The sequence below is a fragment of the Palaemon carinicauda genome, chromosome 36, assembly GCF_036898095.1.
Source record: "Palaemon carinicauda isolate YSFRI2023 chromosome 36, ASM3689809v2, whole genome shotgun sequence".
Classification (NCBI taxonomy): domain Eukaryota; kingdom Metazoa; phylum Arthropoda; class Malacostraca; order Decapoda; family Palaemonidae; genus Palaemon; species Palaemon carinicauda.
In genome coordinates, this window is record NC_090760.1 from 13,869,763 (window position 1) to 13,892,455 (window position 22,693).

General features: G+C 38.5%; 3 protein-coding genes and 1 pseudogene across 3 annotated transcripts in view; 1 reads left to right on the plus strand and 3 right to left on the minus strand.

Moving 5' to 3' along the window:
* The window catches only part of LOC137628758 (pupal cuticle protein Edg-78E-like), a 157,578-nt gene that overhangs the window by 39,647 nt on the left and 95,238 nt on the right, over positions 1 to 22,693 (plus strand). The gene's annotated exons all lie outside the window — the stretch shown is intronic.
* LOC137628376 (pupal cuticle protein Edg-78E-like) lies at positions 6,081 to 7,379 on the minus strand (annotated as a pseudogene).
* Positions 11,701 to 12,448, minus strand: LOC137628377 (endocuticle structural glycoprotein SgAbd-8-like). The gene is made up of 2 exons (XM_068359527.1): positions 12,274 to 12,448; positions 11,701 to 11,916 (listed from the first exon to the last, which is right to left on the minus strand). Exons 1-2 carry the CDS (start codon positions 12,441 to 12,443, stop codon positions 11,778 to 11,780), a joined length of 309 nt encoding a protein of 102 aa, XP_068215628.1. The 5' UTR covers positions 12,444 to 12,448; the 3' UTR covers positions 11,701 to 11,777.
* Positions 19,022 to 20,127, minus strand: LOC137628378 (pupal cuticle protein Edg-78E-like). The gene is made up of 3 exons (XM_068359528.1): positions 20,093 to 20,127; positions 19,492 to 19,673; positions 19,022 to 19,160 (listed from the first exon to the last, which is right to left on the minus strand). Exons 1-3 carry the CDS (start codon positions 20,108 to 20,110, stop codon positions 19,022 to 19,024), a joined length of 339 nt encoding a protein of 112 aa, XP_068215629.1. The 5' UTR covers positions 20,111 to 20,127.

The following is a 22,693-nucleotide window of genomic DNA, read 5'->3' on the forward strand; positions in this document are numbered from 1 at the left end:
TGGACTATCAGTTCGTTGTCAACATTTAATGTGTCCTCATCATACGTAAGAGTATTATCACTACATTCTTGAATATCTTGAATAAATCTTTTAAAGAACTATGGATTTTAATAGTTCATTTTCAACCCATTGAATAACCATTCACAGAATGGCTACTGTTTAAACCTCCATCTTGCGTAATGTGAAGAGGGTCTTTTCTCATCCCTTTGAAAGATGTCTTTCTTTCCTCCCTCTTCCTTCCTCTTACCTCCATCCTCCTTGTGACTCCTGTCCGTCATTCTGCCTTCCGGCCTCGTTCCTCTTGATTCCGTTTCCGGTCTCGAACTCGAAGGTGTACTCGCCGTAGGCGTTCTGGGTTCGGTCGTCCTTCAGGATCGGGATGGGCGTCTTGTAGGTGTCGGCCACCACCACGCCCACCAGGCAAGCGAACTAGAACGAAAGCGAAGTAGGGAACGGCCATCAAATTAAGTTAATAAGTCATATTTGAAACTTCTTCATTATGAACCTTAGCATTTGATGTTTTGCAAAGAGATTGCAATTAGTGACCGTAATTGTTGTTTACATCCGAATTGATGTGAGCCAATAAATACCATGAGATAAATAACATACTATACTTAACATTCATATAACTAAACTCAATCGTCAGGTTAAACGAATTCTTTATATATGAATTTTGAAACTGGAGCTATAGGTAATGTAATGTTAATGAGGTTAAAGTTATTTGCGAAAGAGGCTGAAATGTTCAAGAGGTATTGACTCCTCCCTTCGGTTTAATTTATGGAGAATAATTAAAACAAGAACCGTGGTTGATCCACTTAACCATCAATGACTTTGGAAATTCACTTACGAAGATGAGACCGTTCATGATTGTGGAGATGTGCTCGTTTTGAAAGCTCTTGAGAACTGATAGTTTAAACGAATGAGGTTTCTGTTTATATAGCTCTTGCATTCAACGATTCTGGATTCTGCCCCCGGCTACGCCCTTGCTTTTAAGTAGACCCTCTCTCTCTCTCTCTCTCTCTCTCTCTCTCTCTCTCTCTTTTCTCTTCTATCCTCTCTCTCTCTTCTATCCTCTCTCTCTCTTCTCACTCTCTCTTTTCTATCCTCTCCCTTCTCACTCTCTCTTTTCTATCCTCTCCTCTCTCTCTCTCTCTCTCTCTCTCTCTCTCTCTCTTCTATCTCTCTCTCTCTTTCTATCCTCTCCCCTTCTCTCTCTCTCTCTCTCTCTCTCTCTCTCTCTTCTATCCTCTCCTCTTCTCTCTCTCCTCTCTCTCTCTCTTCTATCCTCTCTCTCTTCTATCCTCTCCTCTTCTCTCTCTCTCTCTCTCTCTCTCTCTCTTCTATCCTCTCTCTCTTCTATCCTCTCCTCTTCTCTCTCTCTCTCTCTCTCTCTCTCTCTCTCTCTTCTATCCTCTCTCTCTTCTATCCTCTCCTCTTCTCTCTCTCTCTCTCTCTCTCTCTCTCCTCTCTCTGTCTCTCTCTCTCTCTCTCTCAAAAGCATGCTAATAGTACAGATAATCTTTTACACGGATTCTTTCTTTATCTGGAATGAAGCTTGAAGCAAGAGTGAGTGTACAATTAACATTAACTATTATATACCTAACATTTAAAAACAGTTGATGTATGAACATATGTTTGGATATTTAAACCTTTTACAATGTTAAATCGAATGCTAGATTTTAATCATTAAATCCCTAGTTTAAATTTCACACAAAATCTCAAAATATGATAATATTGGCAAAATATTTAGTGGTTTTAGTGTTAGACAGTTTATTCATATGATCCTAAACATCTCGCCAGTATTATATTTTTTCTTAATCTTGAAAGTTCTTCATAGTTTGTCTTCAAACGCATCGAAAGAAAGTCTTTAATCTGGTAAAAATCGAAAACAAAATTATCATTAGGTAAAAGGTTACTGGTCTGTTTATCCGATCGGTATTTTCTTAATTCGTAGTTTTATATTTTCATTAATTTTCAGTGAATTATATAATGAAAATGCCATAGTCTGGTAATTAGATTCAATATTTTATGAATTTTTAAATGACACATTATGCAGGATATCAAAGAAATTCTTTGATTTGTTAAGTTAGTATTTTAAAATCAATACAAATGGAAAATCAATAAATGGCGCAATGTACCTTTTTACGAAAATGAATAATCCTATTAATAGTTATTAACTTGAACGTTCTTTCCTTTAGAGTTAAAAAAAAAAAAACACATTTTCCTCCCTGAACGAGGTCAAGCATGTGGTTAATAAATGTGTAGTCTTGCAAGGCAGTTGTCAATTCAGTTGACGAAATCCCCCTCTTTTTGGGTAGGCCTTGTTTCGTTATTTAAGAAAATTTAATATTAAATGTTTGACACAATATCCTAGCTGGAGTTAGAAACTGAGAAGGCTTGACCTTAGTGGTTCAATTGCCTGAAGGTAAAGAGAGTACTGTCTGAAAAAGGTAATTTTGTTACATTTATGAAAATCCCTTTGTGCTGTTGTGGTGGCCGATGTGGTAACGTCCCTGACTGGGTGAACGCCAGACTGGGGTTCCAGTCACGCTCAAGCTAGTTAGTTCCTTTGGTCGGTGCAACCTCACCATACTTGTGAGCTAAGGATGGGGTTTTGGGGGAGCCTATAGGTCTATCTGCTGAGCCATCAGCTGCTATTGCCTGGCCTCTTTGGTCGTAGCTTGGGTGGAGAGGGGTCTTGGGCGCTGATCAGTATATATGGTCAGTCCCCTAAGGCAATGTCACTGTCCATTGTCTCTGCTATTCATGAGCGGCACTTAAACACCTTTAAACTGGTTGCAACACTAGCTTTTTCTCAATAAGCAAGTGATAGTACCGACGATGTATCTCAAAGGGTGCACTGTTGGTATTATATAGTAAAGGGGTGACAGGGGTCTTAAATCTACTTTTTCTAGCTGGCCCCATTACCGACCTTCAAGCGCTCTCTTTTCCATCTTGCTGCCCACTTGAGGTCAGGGGTTTCACCTAGTCACACACCTGTGGCCAGGGGTTTCACCTAGTCACACACCTGTGGCCAGGGGTTTCACCTAGTCCACACACCTGTGGCCAGGGGTTTCACCTAGTCACACACCTGTGGCCAGGGGTTTCACCTAGTCACACACCTGTGGCCAGGGGTTTCACCTAGTCACACACCTGTGGCAAGGGGTTTCACTAGTCACACACCTGAGGTCAGGGGTTTTACTTAGTCACACACCTGTGGTTAGGGGTTTCACTTAGTCACACACCTCTGTTTAGGGGTTTCACTTAGTCACACACCTGTGGTCAGGGGTTTCACTTAGTCACACACCTGTGGTCAGGGGTTTCACTTAGTCACACACCTCTGGTTAGGGGTTTCACTTAGTCACACACCTCTGGTTAGGGGTTTTACTTAGTCACACACCTCTGGTCAGGGGTTTTTACTTAGTCACACACCTCTGGTCAGGGGTTTTCACCTAGTCACACACCTGTGGTCAGGGGTTTCACCTAGTCACACACCGGTGGTCAGGGGTTTCACCTAGTCACACACCTGTGGTCAGGGGTTTCACTTAGTCACACACCTGTGGTCAGGGGTTTCACTTAGTCACACACCTGTGGTCAGGGGTTTCACTTAGTCACACACCTGTGGTCAGGGGTTTCACTTAGTCACACACCTCTGGTTAGGGGTTTCACTTAGTCACACACCTGTGGTCAGGGGTTTCACTTAGTCACACACCTGTGGTCAGGGGTTTCACTTAGTCACACACCTGTGGTCAGGGGTTTCACTTAGTCACACACATGTGGTCAGGGGATTCACCTAGTCACACACCTGTGGTCAGGGGTTTTACCTAGTCACACACCTGTGCTAAGGGTTTTCGCTTAGTCCACACAGTTGTGGTCAGGGGTTTCACGTAGTCACACACCTGTGGTGAGGGGTTTCACCTAGTCACACACCTGTGCTAATGGGTTTCACCTAGTCACCCACCTGTGCTAAAAGGTTTTACAGGCAGTGTTGCCCACACTTTCTCCTTGTTTTACTGGCAGTGTTGCCCACACTTTCTCCTTGTTTTACTGGCAGTGTTGCCCACAGTTTCTCCTTGTTTTTACTGGCAGTGTTGCCCACAGTTTCTCATTGTTTTACTGGTAGTGTTGCCCACAGTTTTTCCTTGTTTTACTGGCAGTGTTGCCTACAGTTTTTCCTTGTTTTACTGGCACTGTTGCCCACAGTTTTTTCCTTGTTTTACTGGCACTGTTGCCCACAGTTTTTCCTTGTTTTACTGGCACTGTTGTCCACAGTTTCTCCTTGTTTTACTGGCAGTGTTGCCCCACAGTTTCTCCTTGTTTTACAGGCAGTGTTTGCACACAGTTTCTCCTTGTTTTACTGGCAGTGTTGCCACAGTTTCTCCTTGTTTTTACTAGCAGTGTTGCCCACAGTTTCTCCTTGTTTTACTAGCAGTGTTGCCCACAGTTTCTCCTTGTTTTACTAGCAGTGTTGCCCGCAGTTTCTCCTTGTTTTACTGGCAGTGTTGCACACAGTTTCTCCTTGTTTTACTGGCAGTGTTGCACACAGTTTCTCCTTGTTTTACTGGCAGTGTTGCACACAGTTTCTCCTTGTTTTACTGGCAGTGTTGCACACAGTTTCTCCTTGTTTTACTGGCAGTGTTGCACACAGTTTCTCCTTGTTTTACTGGCAGTGTTGCACACAGTTTCCTCCTTGTTTCACACAGTTTCTCCTTGTTTCACAGGTAGTATTTTCCACAGTTTCTCATTGTTTTACTGGCAGTGTTTTCCACAGTTTCAAATTGTTTTACAGCAAGAATGCCCAACAGTGTCTCCTTGTTTTACAGGGAGTGTGGCCAACAGTTTCTCCCTGTTTTACTGGCAGTGTTGCTCACAGATTCTCCTTGTTTTAATGGCAATGTTGCACACAGTTTCTCCTTGTTTTAATGGCAGTGTTGCACACAGTTTCTCCTTGTTTTAATGGCAGTGTTGCACACAGTTTCTCCTTGTTTTACTGGCAATGTTTTCCACAGTTTCTCATTGTTTTACAGGCTGTTTTCCACAGTTTCTCATTGTTTTACAGGCAGTGTTTTCCAGTTTCAAATTGTTTTACAGCAAGTGTTGCCCACAATGTCTCCTTGTTTTACTGGCAGTGTTGCCCACAGTGTCTCCTTGTTTTACTGGCAGTGTTGCCCACAGTGTCTCCTTGTTTTACTGGCAGTGTTGCCCACAGTGTCTCCTTGTTTTACTGGCAGTGTTGCCCACATTGTCTCCTTGTTTTACTGGCAGTGTTGCCCACAGTGTCTCCTTGTTTTACTGGCAGTGTTGCCCACAGTGTCTCCTTGTTTTACTGGCAGCGTTGCCCACAGTGTCTCCTTGTTTTACTGGCAGTGTTGCCCACAGTGTCTCCTTGTTTTACTGGCAGTGTTGCCCACAGTTTTTCATTGTTTTACATGGAGTGTGGCCAACAGTTTCTTTTTGTTTTACATGCAGTGGTGCCAATAGTTTCTCCTTATTTTGTAGGCAGTGTTATCATCAGTTTCTTTGTTTTACAAGTAGTGTTGCCAAATATTTTTCTCTACCTTCCAGTAAAATATACCTAATTCAATGAACCAAACTATACATCGAGCTCTGCACTTTGCAACAAATTGGGGCATAACTCAGGCAACGATTTGATGTGCTTTAAGGCCAACCGTGTGCTGCCAATCCTGCTTTTATACAATTATCTTTAGGCATTTGAGATATTTCTGAAAATAGTTATTTGAGGTTTTATATCAAACTCCGCAAATTTAAGTAATAACTTTATTTACATGATTTACATTTCAAATATAATATAGAGCCCAGGAATAAATTGTCAAGATAAATGGAGCAAAAGAGCAAAGTCTAAATAATAATTTAATAATTAATTGTGAAATTGTGATTAAAATAATTAGAAACATCAACAGTAAAAGCTTTAAGTAGTTTAGTTTTGATGATAAAGTTCCATTTTTTGAAAATGTTGAAAATATCAGAATGGAAGAATGGTCTACTGATGAAATAACATAACCATAACTAGTTATGCATTAATTAAAGTAGTAGTCAGAAAGAATTAATTAATTTTGATAGTAAATATTAATTTTTCTTAATCCGATTATCAAACGTTTTTTAGACGAAAAATCGGTATTTGAAGTCGTGCTAATCAAGATTAAGATTTTAATCAATGACCTCCGTCGGTACGGTCGTAAGGAAGAGCCACAGGTGTTGGGGATGTGGGCAGGTGGTCGCCGACGGGCACGTACCCTTGGGCACTCGGCGGAGAAGGTCAGGGCGATGGGGATGCCCTCGGGACCAGTGTAGCTGAAACGATAGAAAAAAAGATTTGTTAGATAATCACCATTAGGAACAAGATATTTGCAATGTTCTCTTGTAACTATGTTTTTAGATGACAAGAACGAACTACTAATGGACTATCGGTTCGTTGTCAACATTTAATGTTTAATCATCATACTTAAGAATTTGTTACTATTCTTGAATATCTTGTATAAATCTTTTAAAGAACAATGTATTTTAATGGTTAAACCTATTCTCAACCCATTGAATAACTATTCACTGGAGGGCTACTGTTTAAACCTCCATCTTAAGTAATTTGAAGAGGGTCTTTTCTTATCCCTTAGAAAGATGGCTTTTTTTTCCTCCCTCTTTCATCCTCTTACCTCCATCCTCCTTGTGACTCCTGTCCGTCATTCTGCCTTCCGGCCTCGTTCCTCTTGATTCCGTTTCCGGTCTCGAACTCGAAGGTGTACTCGCCGTAGGCGTTCTGGGTTCGGTCGTCCTTCAGGATCGGGATGGGCGTCTTGTAGGTGTCGGCCACCACCACGCCCACCAGGCAAGCGAACTAGATGGAAAGTGAAGTAGGGAATGGCCATCAATTTAAGTTGGGCCATATTTGAAACTTCTTCGTCATGAACTTTAGCATTTAATGTTTTGCAAAGAGATTGCAATGTATTAATTTTGCAATTATTAACCGTAATTGTTGTTTACATCCGAATTGATGTAAACCAATAAATACCGTGAGATAAATAACATAATATATTTAACATTCATATAACTAAACTCAATCGTCGGGCTAAAGGAATTCTTTATATATGAATTCGAAACTGGAACTAGGTAATGTAATGTTAACGAGGTTAAAAAAGTTATTTGCGAAAGAGGATGAAATGTTCAATAGGTACTGACTCCTCCCCTTGGTTTAATATAAGCAGAATAATTAAAGCAAGAACGTGGTTTATCCACTTAACCACCAATAACTTTGGAAATTTACTTACGATAAGGAGACCGTTCATGATAGTGGAGATGTGCTCGTTTTGAAAGCTCCTTGAGAACTGATAGTTTAAACGAATGAGGTTTGTGTTTATATAGCTCTCGCATTCAACGATTCTGGAAGACAATAGTGCCCGTGGCTACGCCCTTGCTTTTAAGTAGACCTATCTCTCTCTCTCTCTCTCTCTCTCTCTCTCTCTCTCTCTCTCTCTCTCTCTCTCTCTCTCTCTCTTTTTTTTTTTTCTCTTTTTTTTTTTCTCTCTCTCTCTCTCTCTCTCTTTTTCTCTCTCTTTTTCTCTCATGCTTTCTCTCTTCTCTCTCTCTCTCTCTCTCTCTCTCTCTCTCTCTCTCTCTCTCAAAAGCATGCTAATAGTACAGATATTCTTTTACACGGATTCTTTTATTTATCTGGAATGAAGCTTGAAGCAAGAGTGAGTGTACAATGAACATTAACCTTTATATACCTAACATTTGAATTAAAAAGTTAATGTATTAACATATGTTTGGATGTTTAAACCTTTTACTATGTTAAATCAAACGTTAGATTTTAATTATTAAATATCTAGTTTAAATTTTACACAAAGTTTCAAAGTATGATAATATTGGCAAATTATTTAGTGGTTTAGTGTTAGACAGTTTATTCATATGATCCTAAACATCTCACCAGTATTATATTTTTTCTTAATCTTGAAAGTTCTTCTTAGTTTGTCTTCAAACTCATCGAAAAAGTCAAGTATCTGGTAAACATCGAAAAAAATATTATCATTAGGTAAAAGGTTACTGGTCTGTTTATCTGATCGGTATTTTCTTAATTCGTTGTTTTATATTTTCATTAATTTACAGTAAGTTAGATAATGAAAATGCCATAATCTGGTAATCAAATTCAATATTTTATGAATTTTGAAATGACAGACATGCAGGATATTCAAAGAAATTCTTTGATTTGTTAAGTCAATACAAATGTAATATCAATAAATGGCGCAATGTAGCTTTTTACGAAAATGAATAATCCTATTAATGGTTATTAACCTGGATTCGTCGTTTAACATTGAACGTTCTTTCCTTTACAGTTAAAAAAACAAACATTTCCTCCCAGAACGAGGTCAAGCATGTGGTTAATAAATGTATAGTCTTGCAAGGCAGTTGTCAATTCAGTTGACGAAATCCCTCCCTTCTTGGTATGCCTTGTTTTGTTATTTAAGTAAATTTAATATTAAATGTTTGACACATATCCTAGCTGGAGTTAGAAACCGAGAAGGCTTGACCTTAGTTGTTCAATTGCCTGAATGCAAAGGAAATACTGTCTGAAAAGGTAATTTTGTTACATTCATGAAATTCTCTTGTGTTGTTGTTGTGGGAGATGTAATAAAGTCTCTGACTGGTGAACACCAGACTGGGGTTTCAGTCCTGCTGAAACTCGTTGGTTCCTTTGGTCGCTGCAACCTCACCATACTTGAGCTAAAAATTGGGTTTTTGGGGAGCCTATAGGTCTATCTGCTGAGTCATCAGCAGCCATTACCTGGCCCTCTCTGGTCGTAGCTTGGGTGGAAAGGGGTCTTAGGCGCTGATCAGTATTTATGGTTAGTCCCTAGGGCAATGACACTGTCCCTTGTCTCTGCCATTCATGAGCGGCCCTTAAACACCTTTAAACTGGTTGAAACACTAGCTTTTGCTCAATAAGCAAGTGATATCTCAAAGGGTGCACTGTTGGTATTATACAGTAAAGGGGTGAACCTACTTTTTCTAGCTGGCCCCATTACCGACCTTGAAGCGCTCTCTTTTCCATCTTGCTGACCACGGTCCAGAAAGTGCCTAGTTACACACCTGAGGTCAGGGGTTTCACCTAGTCACACACCTGTGGTCAGGGGTTTCACTTAGTCACACACCTATGGTTAGGGGTTTCACATAGTCACACACCTATGGTTAGGGGTTTCACATAGTCACACACCTATGGTTAGGGGTTTCACATAGTCACACACCTATGGTTAGGGGTTTCACATAGTCACACACCTATGGTTAGGGGTTTCACATAGTCACACACCTATGGTCAGGGGTTTCACTTAGTCACACACCTGTGGTCAGGGGTTTCACCTAGTCACACACCTGTGGTCAGGGGTTTCACCTAGTCACACACCTGTGGTCAGGGGTTTCACCTAGTCACACACCTGTGGTTAGGGGTTTCACTTAGTCACACACCTATGGTCAGGGGCTTCACTTAGTCACACACCTATGGTTAGGGGTTATACTTAGTCACACACCTATGGTTAGGGGTTTCGCTTAGTTACACACCTATGGTTAGGGGTTTCACTTAGTCACACACCTGTGGTCAGGGGTTTCACCTAGTCACACACCTGTGGTCAGGGGTTTCACCTAGTCACACACCTGTGCTAAGGGGTTTCACCTAGTCACACACCTGTGCTAAAGGGTTTTACAGGCAGTGTTGCCCACAGTTTCTCATGTTTTACTGGCAGTGTTGCCCACAGTTTTTCTTGTTTTACTGGCAGTGTTGCCCACAGTTTCTCATGTTTTACTGGCAGTGTTGCCCACAGTTTTTCTTGTTTTACTGGCAGTGTTGCCCACAGTTTTTCTTGTTTTACTGGCAGTGTTGCCCACAGTTTCTCTTGTTTTACTGGCAGTATTGCCCACAGTTTCTCCTTGTTTTACGGGCAGTGTTGCCCACAGTTTCTCCTTGTTTTACGGGCAGTGTTGCCCACAGTTTCTCCTTGTTTTACGGGCAATGTTGCCCACAGTTTCTCCTTGTTTTACGGGCAGTGTTGCCCACAGTTTCTCCTTGTATTACGGGCAGTGTTGCCCACAGTTTCTCCTTGTATTACGGGCAGTGTTGCCCACAGTTTCTCCATGTTTTACGGGCAGTGTTGCCCACAGTTTCTCCTTGTTTTACGGGCAGTGTTGCCCACAGTTTCTCCTTGTTTTACGGGCAGTGTTGCCCACAGTTTCTCCTTGTTTTACGGGCAGTGTTGCCCACAGTTTCTCCTTGTTTTACGGGCAGTGTTGCCCACAGTTTCTCCTTGTTTTACGGGCAGTGTTGCCCACAGTTTCTCCTTGTTCTACTGGCAGTGTTGCCCACAGTTTCTCTTTGTTCTACTGGCAGTGTTGCCCACAGTTTCTCTTTGTTCTACTGGCAGTGTTGCCCACAGTTTCTCTTTGTTCTACTGGCAGTGTTGCCCACAGTTTCTCCTTGTTTTATGGGCAGTGTTGCCCACAGTTTCTCCTTGTTTTACGGGCAGTGTTGCCCACAGTTTCTCCTTGTTTTACTGGCAGTGGTGCCCGCAGTTTCTCCTTGTTTTACTGTTTTGCACACAGTTTCTCCTTGTTTTACTGACAGTGTTGCCCACAGTTTCTCCTTGTTTTACTGACAGTGTGACCCACAGTTTCTCCTTGTTTTTCTGACAACTTGAAAGTGTTGCCCACAGTTTCTCCTTGTTTTACTGACAGTGTTGGCCACAGTTTCTCCTTGTTTTACTGGCAGTGTTGCACACAGTTTCTTCTTGTTTTACTGGCAGTGCTTTCCACAGTTTCTTATAGTTTTACAGGCAGTGTTGCCCACAGTTTCTCATTTTTTTACAGGCAGTGTTCCCCACAGTTTCAAATTGTTTTGCAGCAAGCGTGCCCATCAGTGTTTCCTTGTTTTACAGGGAGTGTGGCCAACAGTGTCTCCTTGTTTTACTGGCAGTGTTGCCCACAGTTTCTCCTGTTTCACCGGCAGTGTTGCCCACAGTTTCTCCTTGTTTTACAGGCAGTGTCGCCAACAGTTTCTTTTTATTTTACATGTAGTGGTGCCAACGGTTTCTCCTTATTTTGCAGGCAGTGTTGTCATCAGTTTCTTTGTTTTACAGGCAGTGTTGCCAAATATTTTTCTCTAACTTCCATTGAAGTATATCTGATTCAATAAAGCAAAATATACATGGAGCTCTGCACTTTGCAACAAATTGGGGCATAACTCAGGCAAAGATTTGATGTGCTTTAAGGCCACCCGTGTGCTTTCAATCCTGCTTTTATACAGATATCTTTAGGCATGGGAGATATTTCTGAAAATAGTTATTTGAGGTTTTATATCAAACTCCACAAATTTAAGTAAAAACTTTATTTGCATGATTTACATTTCAAATATAGTATAGTGCCCAGGAATATATTGTCAAGATAAATGGAGCAAAAGAGCAAGTATAAATAATAGTAGAATAAATAATTTTGAATTCATGATTAAAATAATTTGAAACATCAACAGTAAAAGCTTTAAGTAGTTTAGTTAAGATGTTAAAGTTCCATTTCTTGAAAATGTCAAAAATATCAGAATGAAAGAATGGTTTACTGATGAAATAACATAACCATAACTAGCTATGCATTAATTAAACTAGCAGTTAGAAAGAATGATCTAATATTTGATAGTAAATATTAATGTTTTGTTCTTAATCAGATTATCAAAAGCTTTTTTGACGAAAAATCGGTATTTGAAGTCGTGCTAATCAAGATTAAGATTTTAATCAATGACCACCATCGGTACGTTCATAAGGAAGGGCCACAGGGGTTGGGGGAGTGGGCAGGTGGTCGCCGACGGGCACGTACCCTTGGGCACCGGCGGAGAAGGTCAGGGCGATGGGGATGCCCTCGGGACCAGTGTAGCTGAAATGATAGAAAAGGTTTGCGTTAGATAATCATCATTAGGAACAAGATATTTGCCATGTTCTATTGTAACTATGTTCTTAGATGACAAGAACGAATTACTAATGGACTATCAGTTCGTTATCAACATTTAATGTTTATTCATCATATGTAAGAGTATTATCACTATATTCTTGAATATCTTGTATAATTCTTTTAAAGAACAATGTATTTTAATAGTTAAATCTATTTTCAACCCATTGAATAACTATTCACAGAAGGGCTATTGTTTAAACCTCCATCTTGCGTAATTTGATGATGGTCTTTTCTCATCCTTTTGAAAGATGTCTTTCTTTCCTCCCTCTTCCTTCCTCTTACCTCCACCCTCCTTGTGACTCCTGTCCGTCATTCTGCCTTCCGGCCTCGTTCCTCTTGATTCCGTTTCCGGTCTCGAACTCGAAGGTGTACTCGCCGTAGGCGTTCTGGGTTCGGTCGTCCTTCAGGATCGGGATGGGCGTCTTGTAGGTGTCAGCCACCACCACGCCCATAATGCAAGTGAACTAGAACGAAAGCGAAGTAGGGAACGGCCATCAATTCAAGTTAATAAGCCATATTTGAAACTACTTCGTTATGAACTTTAGCATTTGATGTTTTGCAAAGAGATTGCAATGTATTTATTTTTGCAATTAGTAACCGTAATTGTTGTTTACATCCGAATTGATGTAAACCAATAAATAACGTGAGATAAATAACATACTATACTTAACATTCATATAACTAAACTCAATCGTCAGGCTAAAGGAATTCTTTACATATGAATTCGAAACTGGAACTAGGTAATGTAATGTTAACGAGGTTAAAAAATTATTTGCGAAAGAGGATGAAATGTTCAAGAGGTACTGACCCCTCCCTATGGTTTAATTTATGGAAAATAATTAAAACAAGAACGTGGTTTTATCCACTTAAGCACCAATGACTTTGAAAATTCACTTACGAAGAGGAGACCGTTCATGATAGTGGAGATGTGCTCGTTTTGAAAGCTCCTTGAGAACTGATAGTTTAAACGATTGAGGTTTGTGTTTATATAGCTCTCGCATTCAACGACTCTGGTAGACAATAGTGCCCCCGGCTACGCCCTTGCTTTTAAGTAGACCTCTCTCTCTCTCTCTCTCTCTCTCTCTCTCTCTCTCTCTCTCTCTCTCTCTCTCTCTCTCTCTCTCTCTTTTTATCCTCTCTCTCTTTTTATCCTCTCTCTCTTTTTATCCTCTCCTCTCTTTTCTCTCCTCTCCTCTCTTTTCTCTCCTCTCCTCTCTTTTCTCTCCTCTCTTTTCTCTCTTCTCCTCTCATTTTTCTCCTCTCTTTTCTCTCCTCTCTTTTCTCTCCTCTCTTTTCTCTCCTCTCTTTTCTCTCCTCTCTTTTCTCTCCTCTCTCTTTTCTTTCCTCTCTTTCTCTCTCTTTTCTTTCCTCTCTTTCTCTCTCTTCTCTCCTCTGTTTTTCTCTCTCTTCTCTCCTCTCTTTTCTCTTATCTCTCCTCTCTTTTCTCTTATCTCTCCTCTCTTTCTCTCTCTCTTCTCTCCTCTCTTTCTCTCTCTTCTCGCCTCTTCTCTCTCTCTCTCTCTCTCTCTCTCTCTCTCTCTCTCTCTCTCTCTCTCTCTCTCTCTCTCTCTCTCAAAAGCATGTTAATAGTACAGATATTCTTTTACACGGATTCTTTCTTTATCTGGAATGAAGCTTGAAGCAAGAGTGAGTGTACTTAACTGTACACTCACTCTTGCTTCAAGAGTAACCAATCATATATCTAACATTTTAAAATAGTTGATGTATGAACATATGCTTGGATGTTTAAACCTTTTACAATGTTAAATCAAACGTTAGATTTTAATTATTAAATCTCTAGTTTAAATTTTACACAAAGTTTCAAAGTATGATAATATTGGAAAATTATATAGTGGTTTAGTGTTACAGTTTATTTATATGATCCTAACCAGTATTATAATTTTTCCTTATTCTTGAAAGTTCTTCATAGTTTGTCTTCAAACGCATCGAAAGAAAGTCTCGTATCTGGTAAAAATAAAAAAAAAAATCATTAGGTAAAATGCTATTGGTCTCTTTATCCGATCGATATTTTCCTAATTCGTTGTTTTATATTTTCATTAATTTTTAGTGAGTTATATAATGAAAATGCCATAGTCTGGTAATTAGATTCAAAGGCATCGAATGAAAGTCTCGTATCTGGTAAAAATAAAAGATAAAAATCATTAGGTAAAATGCTATTGGTCTCTTTATTCGATCGATTTTTTCTTAATTCGTAGTTTTATATTTTCATTAATTTTCAGTGAGTTATATAATGAAAATGCCATAGTCTGGTAATTAGATTCAATTTTATGAATTTTTAAATAAGACATTGTGCAGGATATCCAAAGAAATTCTTTGATTTGTTAAGTCAATACAAATGGAAAATCAATAAATGGCGCAATGTAGCTTTTTACGAAAATGAATAATCCTATTAATAGTTATTAACTTGTATTCGTCGTTTAACATTGAACATTCTTTCCTTTACAGTTAATAAACAAATACTCCCTCCCTGAACGAGGTCAAGCATGTGGTTAATAAATGTATAGTCTTGCAAGGCAGTTGTTAGTTTAGTTGACGAAATCCCTCAATTCTTGGAATACCTTTTTTTTATTATTTAAGTAAATTTAATATTAAATGTTTGACACATATCCTAGCTGGAGTAAGAAACTGAGAAGGCTTGACCTTAGTGGTTCAATTGCCTGAATGCGAAGAAAGTACTTTCTGAATAGGTACTTTTGTTGCATTTATGAAATTCTTGTGTGTTGTTGGGGTGGCCGATGTGGTAACGTCCCTGATTGGTGAACGCCAGACCTGGATTCCAGTCACTCTCAAGCTCGATAGTTCCTTTGGTCGCTGCACCTTCACCATAATTTTGAGCTAAGGATGGGGTTTTGGGGGACCCCATAGCTCTATCTGCTGAGTTAGCAGCAGCCATTTCCTGGCCCTCTTTGGTTGTAGCTTTGGTGGAGAGGGGTCTTGGGCGCTGATCAGTATATATGGTCAGTCCCTAGAGCAAAATGTCTGTCCCTTGCATATGCCATCCATGAGCGGCCCTTAAACACCTTTAAACTGGTTGCAACACTAGCTTTTGCTCAATAAGCAAGTGATAGTACCGACAGTGTATTTCAAAGGGTGCACTATTGGTATTATACAGTAAAGAGGTGACAGGGGCCTTGAGACCATTTATGATGAACGAACCCTATTCTTGAGACCATTTATGATGAATGAAGCCTTTTCTTGAGACCAGTTACGATGAACGAACCCTTTTCTTGTGACCAGTTATGATGAACGAACCCTTTTCTTGTGACCAGTTATGATGAATGAACCCTTTTCCTGAGACAATTTATGATGAATGAACCCTTTTCTTGAGACCATTTATGATGAATTAACCCTATTCTCGAGACCATTTATGATGAACGAACCCTTTTCTTGATCATTTATGATGAACGAACTCTATTCTTGAGACTTATTTATGAGGAACGAACTCTATTCTCAAGACCATTTATGATGAACGAACTCTATTCTCGAGACTATTTATGATGAACGAATTCTCTTCTTGAGACCATTTGTGATGAACAAACCCTATTCTTGAACATTTGTGATGAACGAACCCTATTCTCGAGACTATTTATGATGAACGAACCCTGTTCTTGAGAACATTTATGATGAACAAACTCTATTCTTGAGAATATTTATGATGAACGAACCCTGTTCTTGTGACCATTTATGATGAACGAACCCTATTCCTGAGACGATTTATGATGAACGAACCCTATTCCCGAGACCATTTATGATGAATGAACACTCTTTTTAAGAACATTTATGATGAACAAACCCTCTTCTGGAGAACATTTATGATGAATGAACCCTCTGCTTGAGAACATTTATGATGAACAAACTCTATTCTTGAGAATATTTATGATGAACGAACCTTATTCTTGAGAACATTTATGATGAACGAACCCTATTTTTTAGACCATTTATGATGAACGAACCCTATTCTTGAGACCATTTATGATGAACGAACCCTATTAAGACCATTCGTGATGAACGAACCCTATTCTCGTGACCATTTATGATGAACAAACCCTATTCCCGAGACCATTTATGATGAACAAACCCTATTCCCGAGACCATTTATGATGAACGAACCCTCTTCTTGAATACATTTATGATGAACGAACCCTCTTCTTGAGAACATTTATGATGAACGAACTCTATTCTTGAACATTTATAATGAACGAACCCTATTCTTGAGACCGTTTACGATGAACGAACCTGCTATTCTTGAGACCATTTACGATGAACGAACCTCCTATTCTTGAGACCATTTATGAGAAACGAACCCCCTATTCTTGAAATCATTTGTGATAAATGAACCCTGTTCTTGAGAGACTTAATGATGAACGAACCATTTATGAGGAACGAATCCCCTATTCTTGAGACCATTTATGATAAATGAACCCTGTTCTTTAGACCATTTATGATGAATGAACCCTATTCTTTTGACCATTTATGATGAATGAACGCTGTTCTCGATGCTATTTATGATGAACAAACCCTAGTTTTTATACCATTTTATGATGAACGAGCACAATCCTTGAGACCATTTATGGTGAACGAACATCATCCATACGACCATTTATGATGAACGAACCCTCTTCTTGAGAACATTTATGATGAACGAACCCTCTTCTTGAGAACATTTATGATGAACGAACCCTATTCTTGAGAACATTTATGATGAACGAACCCTATTCTTGAGAACATTTATGATGAACGAACCCTATTCTTGAGAACATTTATGATGAACAAACCCTATTCTTGAGAACATTTATGATGAACAAACCCTCTTCTTGAGAACATTTATGATGAACGAACCCTCTTCTTGAGAACATTTATGATGAACGAACCCTCTTCTTGAACATTTATGATGAACAAACTCTATTCTTGAAACCATTTATGATGAACAAACCCTATTCTTAAGACCATTTATGATGAATGAACCCCATTCATTTGACCATTTATGATGAATGAACCCCATTCATTTGACCATTTATGATGAATGAACCCCATTCATTTGACCATTTATGATGAATGAACCCCATTCATTTGACCATTTATGATGAATGAACCCTATTCTTGAGACTATTTTATAATGAACGAACCCCATTCTTGAGACCATTTATGATGAACCAACTCTATTCTTGAGACCATTTATGATGAACCAACTCTATTCTTGAGACCATTTATGATGAACCAACTCTATTCTTGAGACCATTTATGATGAACCAACTCTATTCTTAAGACCATTTATGATGAACCAACTCTATTCTTGAGAACATTTATGATGAACGAACCCTATTCTTGAGAACATTTATGATGAACGAACCCTATTCTTGAGACCATTTATGATGAACGAACCCTGTTCTTGTGAGCGTTTAAAAGGAAACATCTAAGTTTAAAGATCTTTAATTAATGAAGAAATCCAGACTGTAGATCATTTATGAAAGAGAAACACAAGTCGAAGAACATTTATGAATGACCAGGAACCCTGGTCTGGTGAGGATTCATTTAAGAATAAGGAGAGCATTTATGAATCATAGTTTGACCATGATTGATTCATGAATAAGGAGAGCATTTATGAATCATAGTCTGACGAGGATTTGATTTATGAATAAGGAGAACATTTATGTATCATAGTCTGAAGAGGATTGATTTATGAATAAGGAGAACATTTATGCACCCTAGTGTGAAGAGTATTGATTCCTGAATAAGGAGAACATTTATGAATACTAGTCTGAAGAAGATTGATTTATGAATAAGGAGAGCCTTTATGAATCCTAGTCTGGTGATGATTGATTTCTGAATTAGGAGAACATTTATGAATCCTAGTCTGAAGAGGATTGATTTATGAATAAGGAGAGCATTTATGAATCCTAGTCTGGTGATGATTGATTTCTGAATTAGGAGAACATTATGAATCCTAATCTGACGAGGATTGACTGATAAGGAGAGCATTTATGAATCCTAGTCTGAAGAGAATTGCTTGTATGAATAAGGAGAGCATTTATGAATGACTTTGAACCCTAGTCTGAAGAGCATTTATGAATCATAAGCAACTGTATTATATATGGGACACATAGTCTGGAGTGTTATTATAGAATAAGAATCGTAATTGAAGAAGCATTTATGAATGGGTAGGAACCCTATGTAGAAGATTTATGAATGAATGGTTTGAAGTTCTCTGGCATCCTGACATGAGAAGATTTATGAATGAGGAGATCGGTCAATACGATATTTATTAGTAATGGGTAACTCCATTTAATAGAACATTTAGGAATAGGGAATCATAGCTGGGAAAAGGTATTCAGGAATGTGGAACCCAATGATTGGACAAGTCCTTGGCAATAACGAAACACTCGGAAAATGAAACTAGTTTCCTAGTTTCATAATTTCCCTGAAACTTTTAACATTCCTTGTAGGGCATAATTAAAGGCAAGAATTCAGCATTAGTCTACTTTTTTTTACACAGATCTTGTTTCATAACGTTAATATCTTTAGACCTGCAAGATACTAAAGAGATTATTTATGTTACTATTTTGGTTATAGAAAACACCACGTATTCACATAAACTTTATTAACATAATTACACGTGGAGAGAATTGGCACTTATCATCCAATAAATAGTACCTAAGAATAGTTTGAAGGATTGAGCAATAAAATGGTTTTAGGAATCGTAAAGAAGAATAAATCATGATTAGAATACCGTAGAAAACCTTGCAAGGAAAGCAAAGGAACTAAATTCAGATTAAATTCAATCACGAGATAATGAAAATATCTGAATGGAAGAATGTTGAATCGGCTAAGAGAGACCAGAATTAGTTTAATTAATTCTGTAACTATAGAAAGTCTGTAAGAACTGGAAATCTATCAAATGTGTTAACAAATAGATGTATTTAATTTGCTGTTGATTAATTTTGTTAGACAAACTTTAAAAGATTGGAAATTCATATTGAAAGTTTTGCAGTTCTATGTGGATATTGTTAAATCAATGACCTCCGTCAGTGCGTTCGTAAGGAAGAGCCACAGGTGTTGGGGGAGTGGGCAGGTGGTCGCCGACAGGCACGTACCCTTGGGCACCGGCGGAGAAGGTCAGGGCGATGGGGATGCCCTCGGGACCGGTGTAGCTGAAAAGGTCAATAAAGGTTTGCATTAGTTCAAGTTGAATAACATTTAAGAACATAAGATTTGTACCTTGGTCTCTTGCAACTCTGTCTATAACTCGAAGATAGAATTAAGCTAACAATAAAAAAGTTATTGACATTTTATAAGGTTTTAAGGTTGTAAAGGTTTCTAAGGTTATAAAGGTTTCTAATGAGTAAAATAATTCTTTAGAGAGAATAGTTATCAAAGAATTAATCAATGTTCTTCACCACTTTATTGAACATTCATGGAAGGATCTTTAAAGTCTCCATCCTTTGTAATTAAAAGGAGGTCTTTCCTCTTCCTTCCTCTTACCTCCATCCTCCTTGTGACTCCTGTCCGTCATTCTGCCTTCCGGCTTCGTTCCTCTTGATTCCGTTTCCGGTTTCGAACTCGAAGGTGTACTCGCCGTAGGCGTTCTGGGTTCGGTCGTCCTTCAGGATCGGGATGGGCGTCTTGTAGGTGTCGGCCACCACCACGCCCACCAAACAAGCGAACTAGATAGAAAGCAAAGTAAGGAACCGTAATCAAGATTATGATATCGCTGTATTGTAAACACAATTATAATACATTTTAATTTTGCCATCATACTCGTGATGGACTGAAATAAACAAATAAACATAGTAGACATGTTCTTGGTTATCTGTTTTTATTGAGTATCGTACATATCAGGATTAATATATGAATATACTCGGCACTGTTGCGAAGAATTTGTTCGCAAATGAATTTTTAAAAACAACTTCGAGATTTAATGGAATGTTAATAATTTTCAAATTGTTGACACAGGATGAAAAGTTTGAGGCGCTGATGATGTCTTTTCCCTCGAGTTACAATTATCGTGGAAAATTTACTCTTAAAACTAAATCAGGTATCTGTTAATCCACTTCGCCACTTGTAACTTTGAAAGTCCACTTACGAAGAAGAGACGGTTCATGATGAAATGATGTTCTCGTTTTCAAAGCTCCAAGAGAACTGATGCCTTGAACAAATTAGGTTTCGGTTTATATAGCTCAGACACATTTGAAGACTCTGAAACGACATTGCCCTCGGCCACGCCCTTGTTTGCTGAAAGAAAACGGGGTTCATAAGGTCTCTCTCTCTCTCTCTCTCTCTCTCTCTCTCTCTCTCTCTCTCTCTCTCTCTCTCTCTCTCTCTCTTCTACTAATTCTTCTTAATTCAAGAATAAGTAGAAGAAAAAGTTCAATATAGAACCCCGGATTATTTATTTAGGTAAAGGAAAGGGGAGCCTATCCGATGGACATTTCCTTCAGGATAATTTTTGTTGTTGTCATGTGGTAATTTTTCAAGTAGTGGGATTTTTTAATTGTGGACTTTTGAATATTAGAATATCAACTTTAACCGAAGATATCAGAAAGTAGTTGTATCACTTGTTGGTATTTTAAAGACAATAGAATCTAATAAATTGGGTGCTATACCTTGTTCTGTGAAATAATTATAAGACTATATCCACTTGTAAGTAATCCTATTTTAGTTTTCTAAAATATATATTTAATGCAAAATAAATTTAACTTGCAAAAAATAAATGCTTCCATCTTGAACGAGGTCAGGCTGGCGGTTAACGAAAGAATAGTCTTGCAATGCAGTTTTCAACTCAGTTGAGAAAATCCCTCACTTTTTCTTAGTGCAAAATTTTTTTATTTAATCAAATTAAATAATAAGTTTTTGATAGCCATACCGTAACTTGAATTCGAAACATTTTTTCAAACTGAGAATTCATGACTTCCGTAGTTTTCATGTTTAACAATTAGTTTCTTTAAAATATAACCAAAGGTAATTTTTAACGTTTATAGAAAGGCATAGTTATTACTGGACGTAGAACGGGTTCTTGCTCAATAAGAATTCGCCATGAAAGGCATCAGTATAGACAAGGCTAAAAACCCTAAAGTGCTCAGGAGGTCCGATGCCAACCGTAATGTAAACATTGTTAACCGCAGTTGTTCTGGGAAGGTTTGCAGGCCTGGATGTGGCTAGTTCTGTTGGCAAGTCTGGCTGTGGCTAGTTCTTTTGGCAAACCTGGCTGTGGCTAGTTCTTTTGGCAAACCTGGCTGTGGCTAGTTTGTAAGGTCCGAACAACGCTGATTTATAATTTTGATCCCAACTATTTGTATTTTGTTCCTTGGTGTCATGATGATTCGTGCATATTCTGCACATATAGTTTTTTTTTCAACTTGTGCACCCCTGTTGGTATTACTAGTGCGAGCTGTTAAAAATTCTCCGGGCCAAATTTTTAAAATGTTGTAGAAACTAGAGTAGACTTTAAGTTTTGTCTCCAATAACTTGAATCCATTTATAACTATTGTTGTGTCTACACGATTCGTTGGTTGCACGATGTATAACAATTTGTTTTGGTACACTGGACGTCCAGTGTAATGGTCTGTATTTTTCACTGTCCGAAATCCACCCCCGGGGGAAAGATGACCCAATATGTGTGTGTGCGTATATATATATATATATATATATATATATATATATATATATATATATATATATATATATATATATATATATATATATATATATATATATATATATATATATATATGTGTGTGTGTGTGTGTGTGTATATATATATATATATATATATATATATATATATATATATATATATATATATATATATATATATATATATATATATATATATATATATATATATATATATATATATATATATATATATATATATATATATATATATATATATATATATATATATATATATATATATATATATATATCCCCCTGGGGGAATTTTGACTCAGGATATCCCCCCCCACTGGCCAAGATTCCCGCAACCCCACAGCTGTTAAGTGTTTGGCTATGGCAATGTGTCGCAAGTTAGCAACTACAGTTTCATGGTGACTTTTATTGTTAAAGGTTAAAGGTGACTGGTTTCAGTTCTGGTTTATCAGAATAGATGCTCACCAGAACGTCAGCCGGGCAAGCCCAACCCCCCCCCCCCCCCCCCTGTGGTGCCCTACCACAGCAGTAGCCTCCCCAGTAAACAGCTTAAACTCACGGTCCTGGGCGGGGATCGATCTCTTGCCATGCGAAATGCTAGGCAAACACGTTACCACTGTACTAGTGAACGCCACTTTAAAATCTCATTGTGTAAGTGCGACTCCTGAGTTTTCTTTTATTGGAGACAAACACATTTTTTTTTAATTTACTTTTGAGTTTGTGACTAGGGTAGTGGGGTCCGGGGGAAGGTTTCCCCCCCCCCCCCCTTCCCGCTAGGTCTGTGATCTTCTACTAGGTTAGGTGGGGTTGTGTTAGGTTCTGTGGGCTTTTAAGAATCTCGTAATTTTTAAATAATCACGTTTTTATCCTGTTTTCAGCCACCTAAAGTCACAGGTTCCCACCTGCGTCGGTCTGGAAAGGGTTTGGGATAATGGGAGAAAGGTTTATTTGCGGTGGAAATAAAGTTTAAAGCTTCGATGTAAGGGGTGGGGGAGAAATAACCTATGGGCGGAAAATCTTGTTTGAAATTCACCCC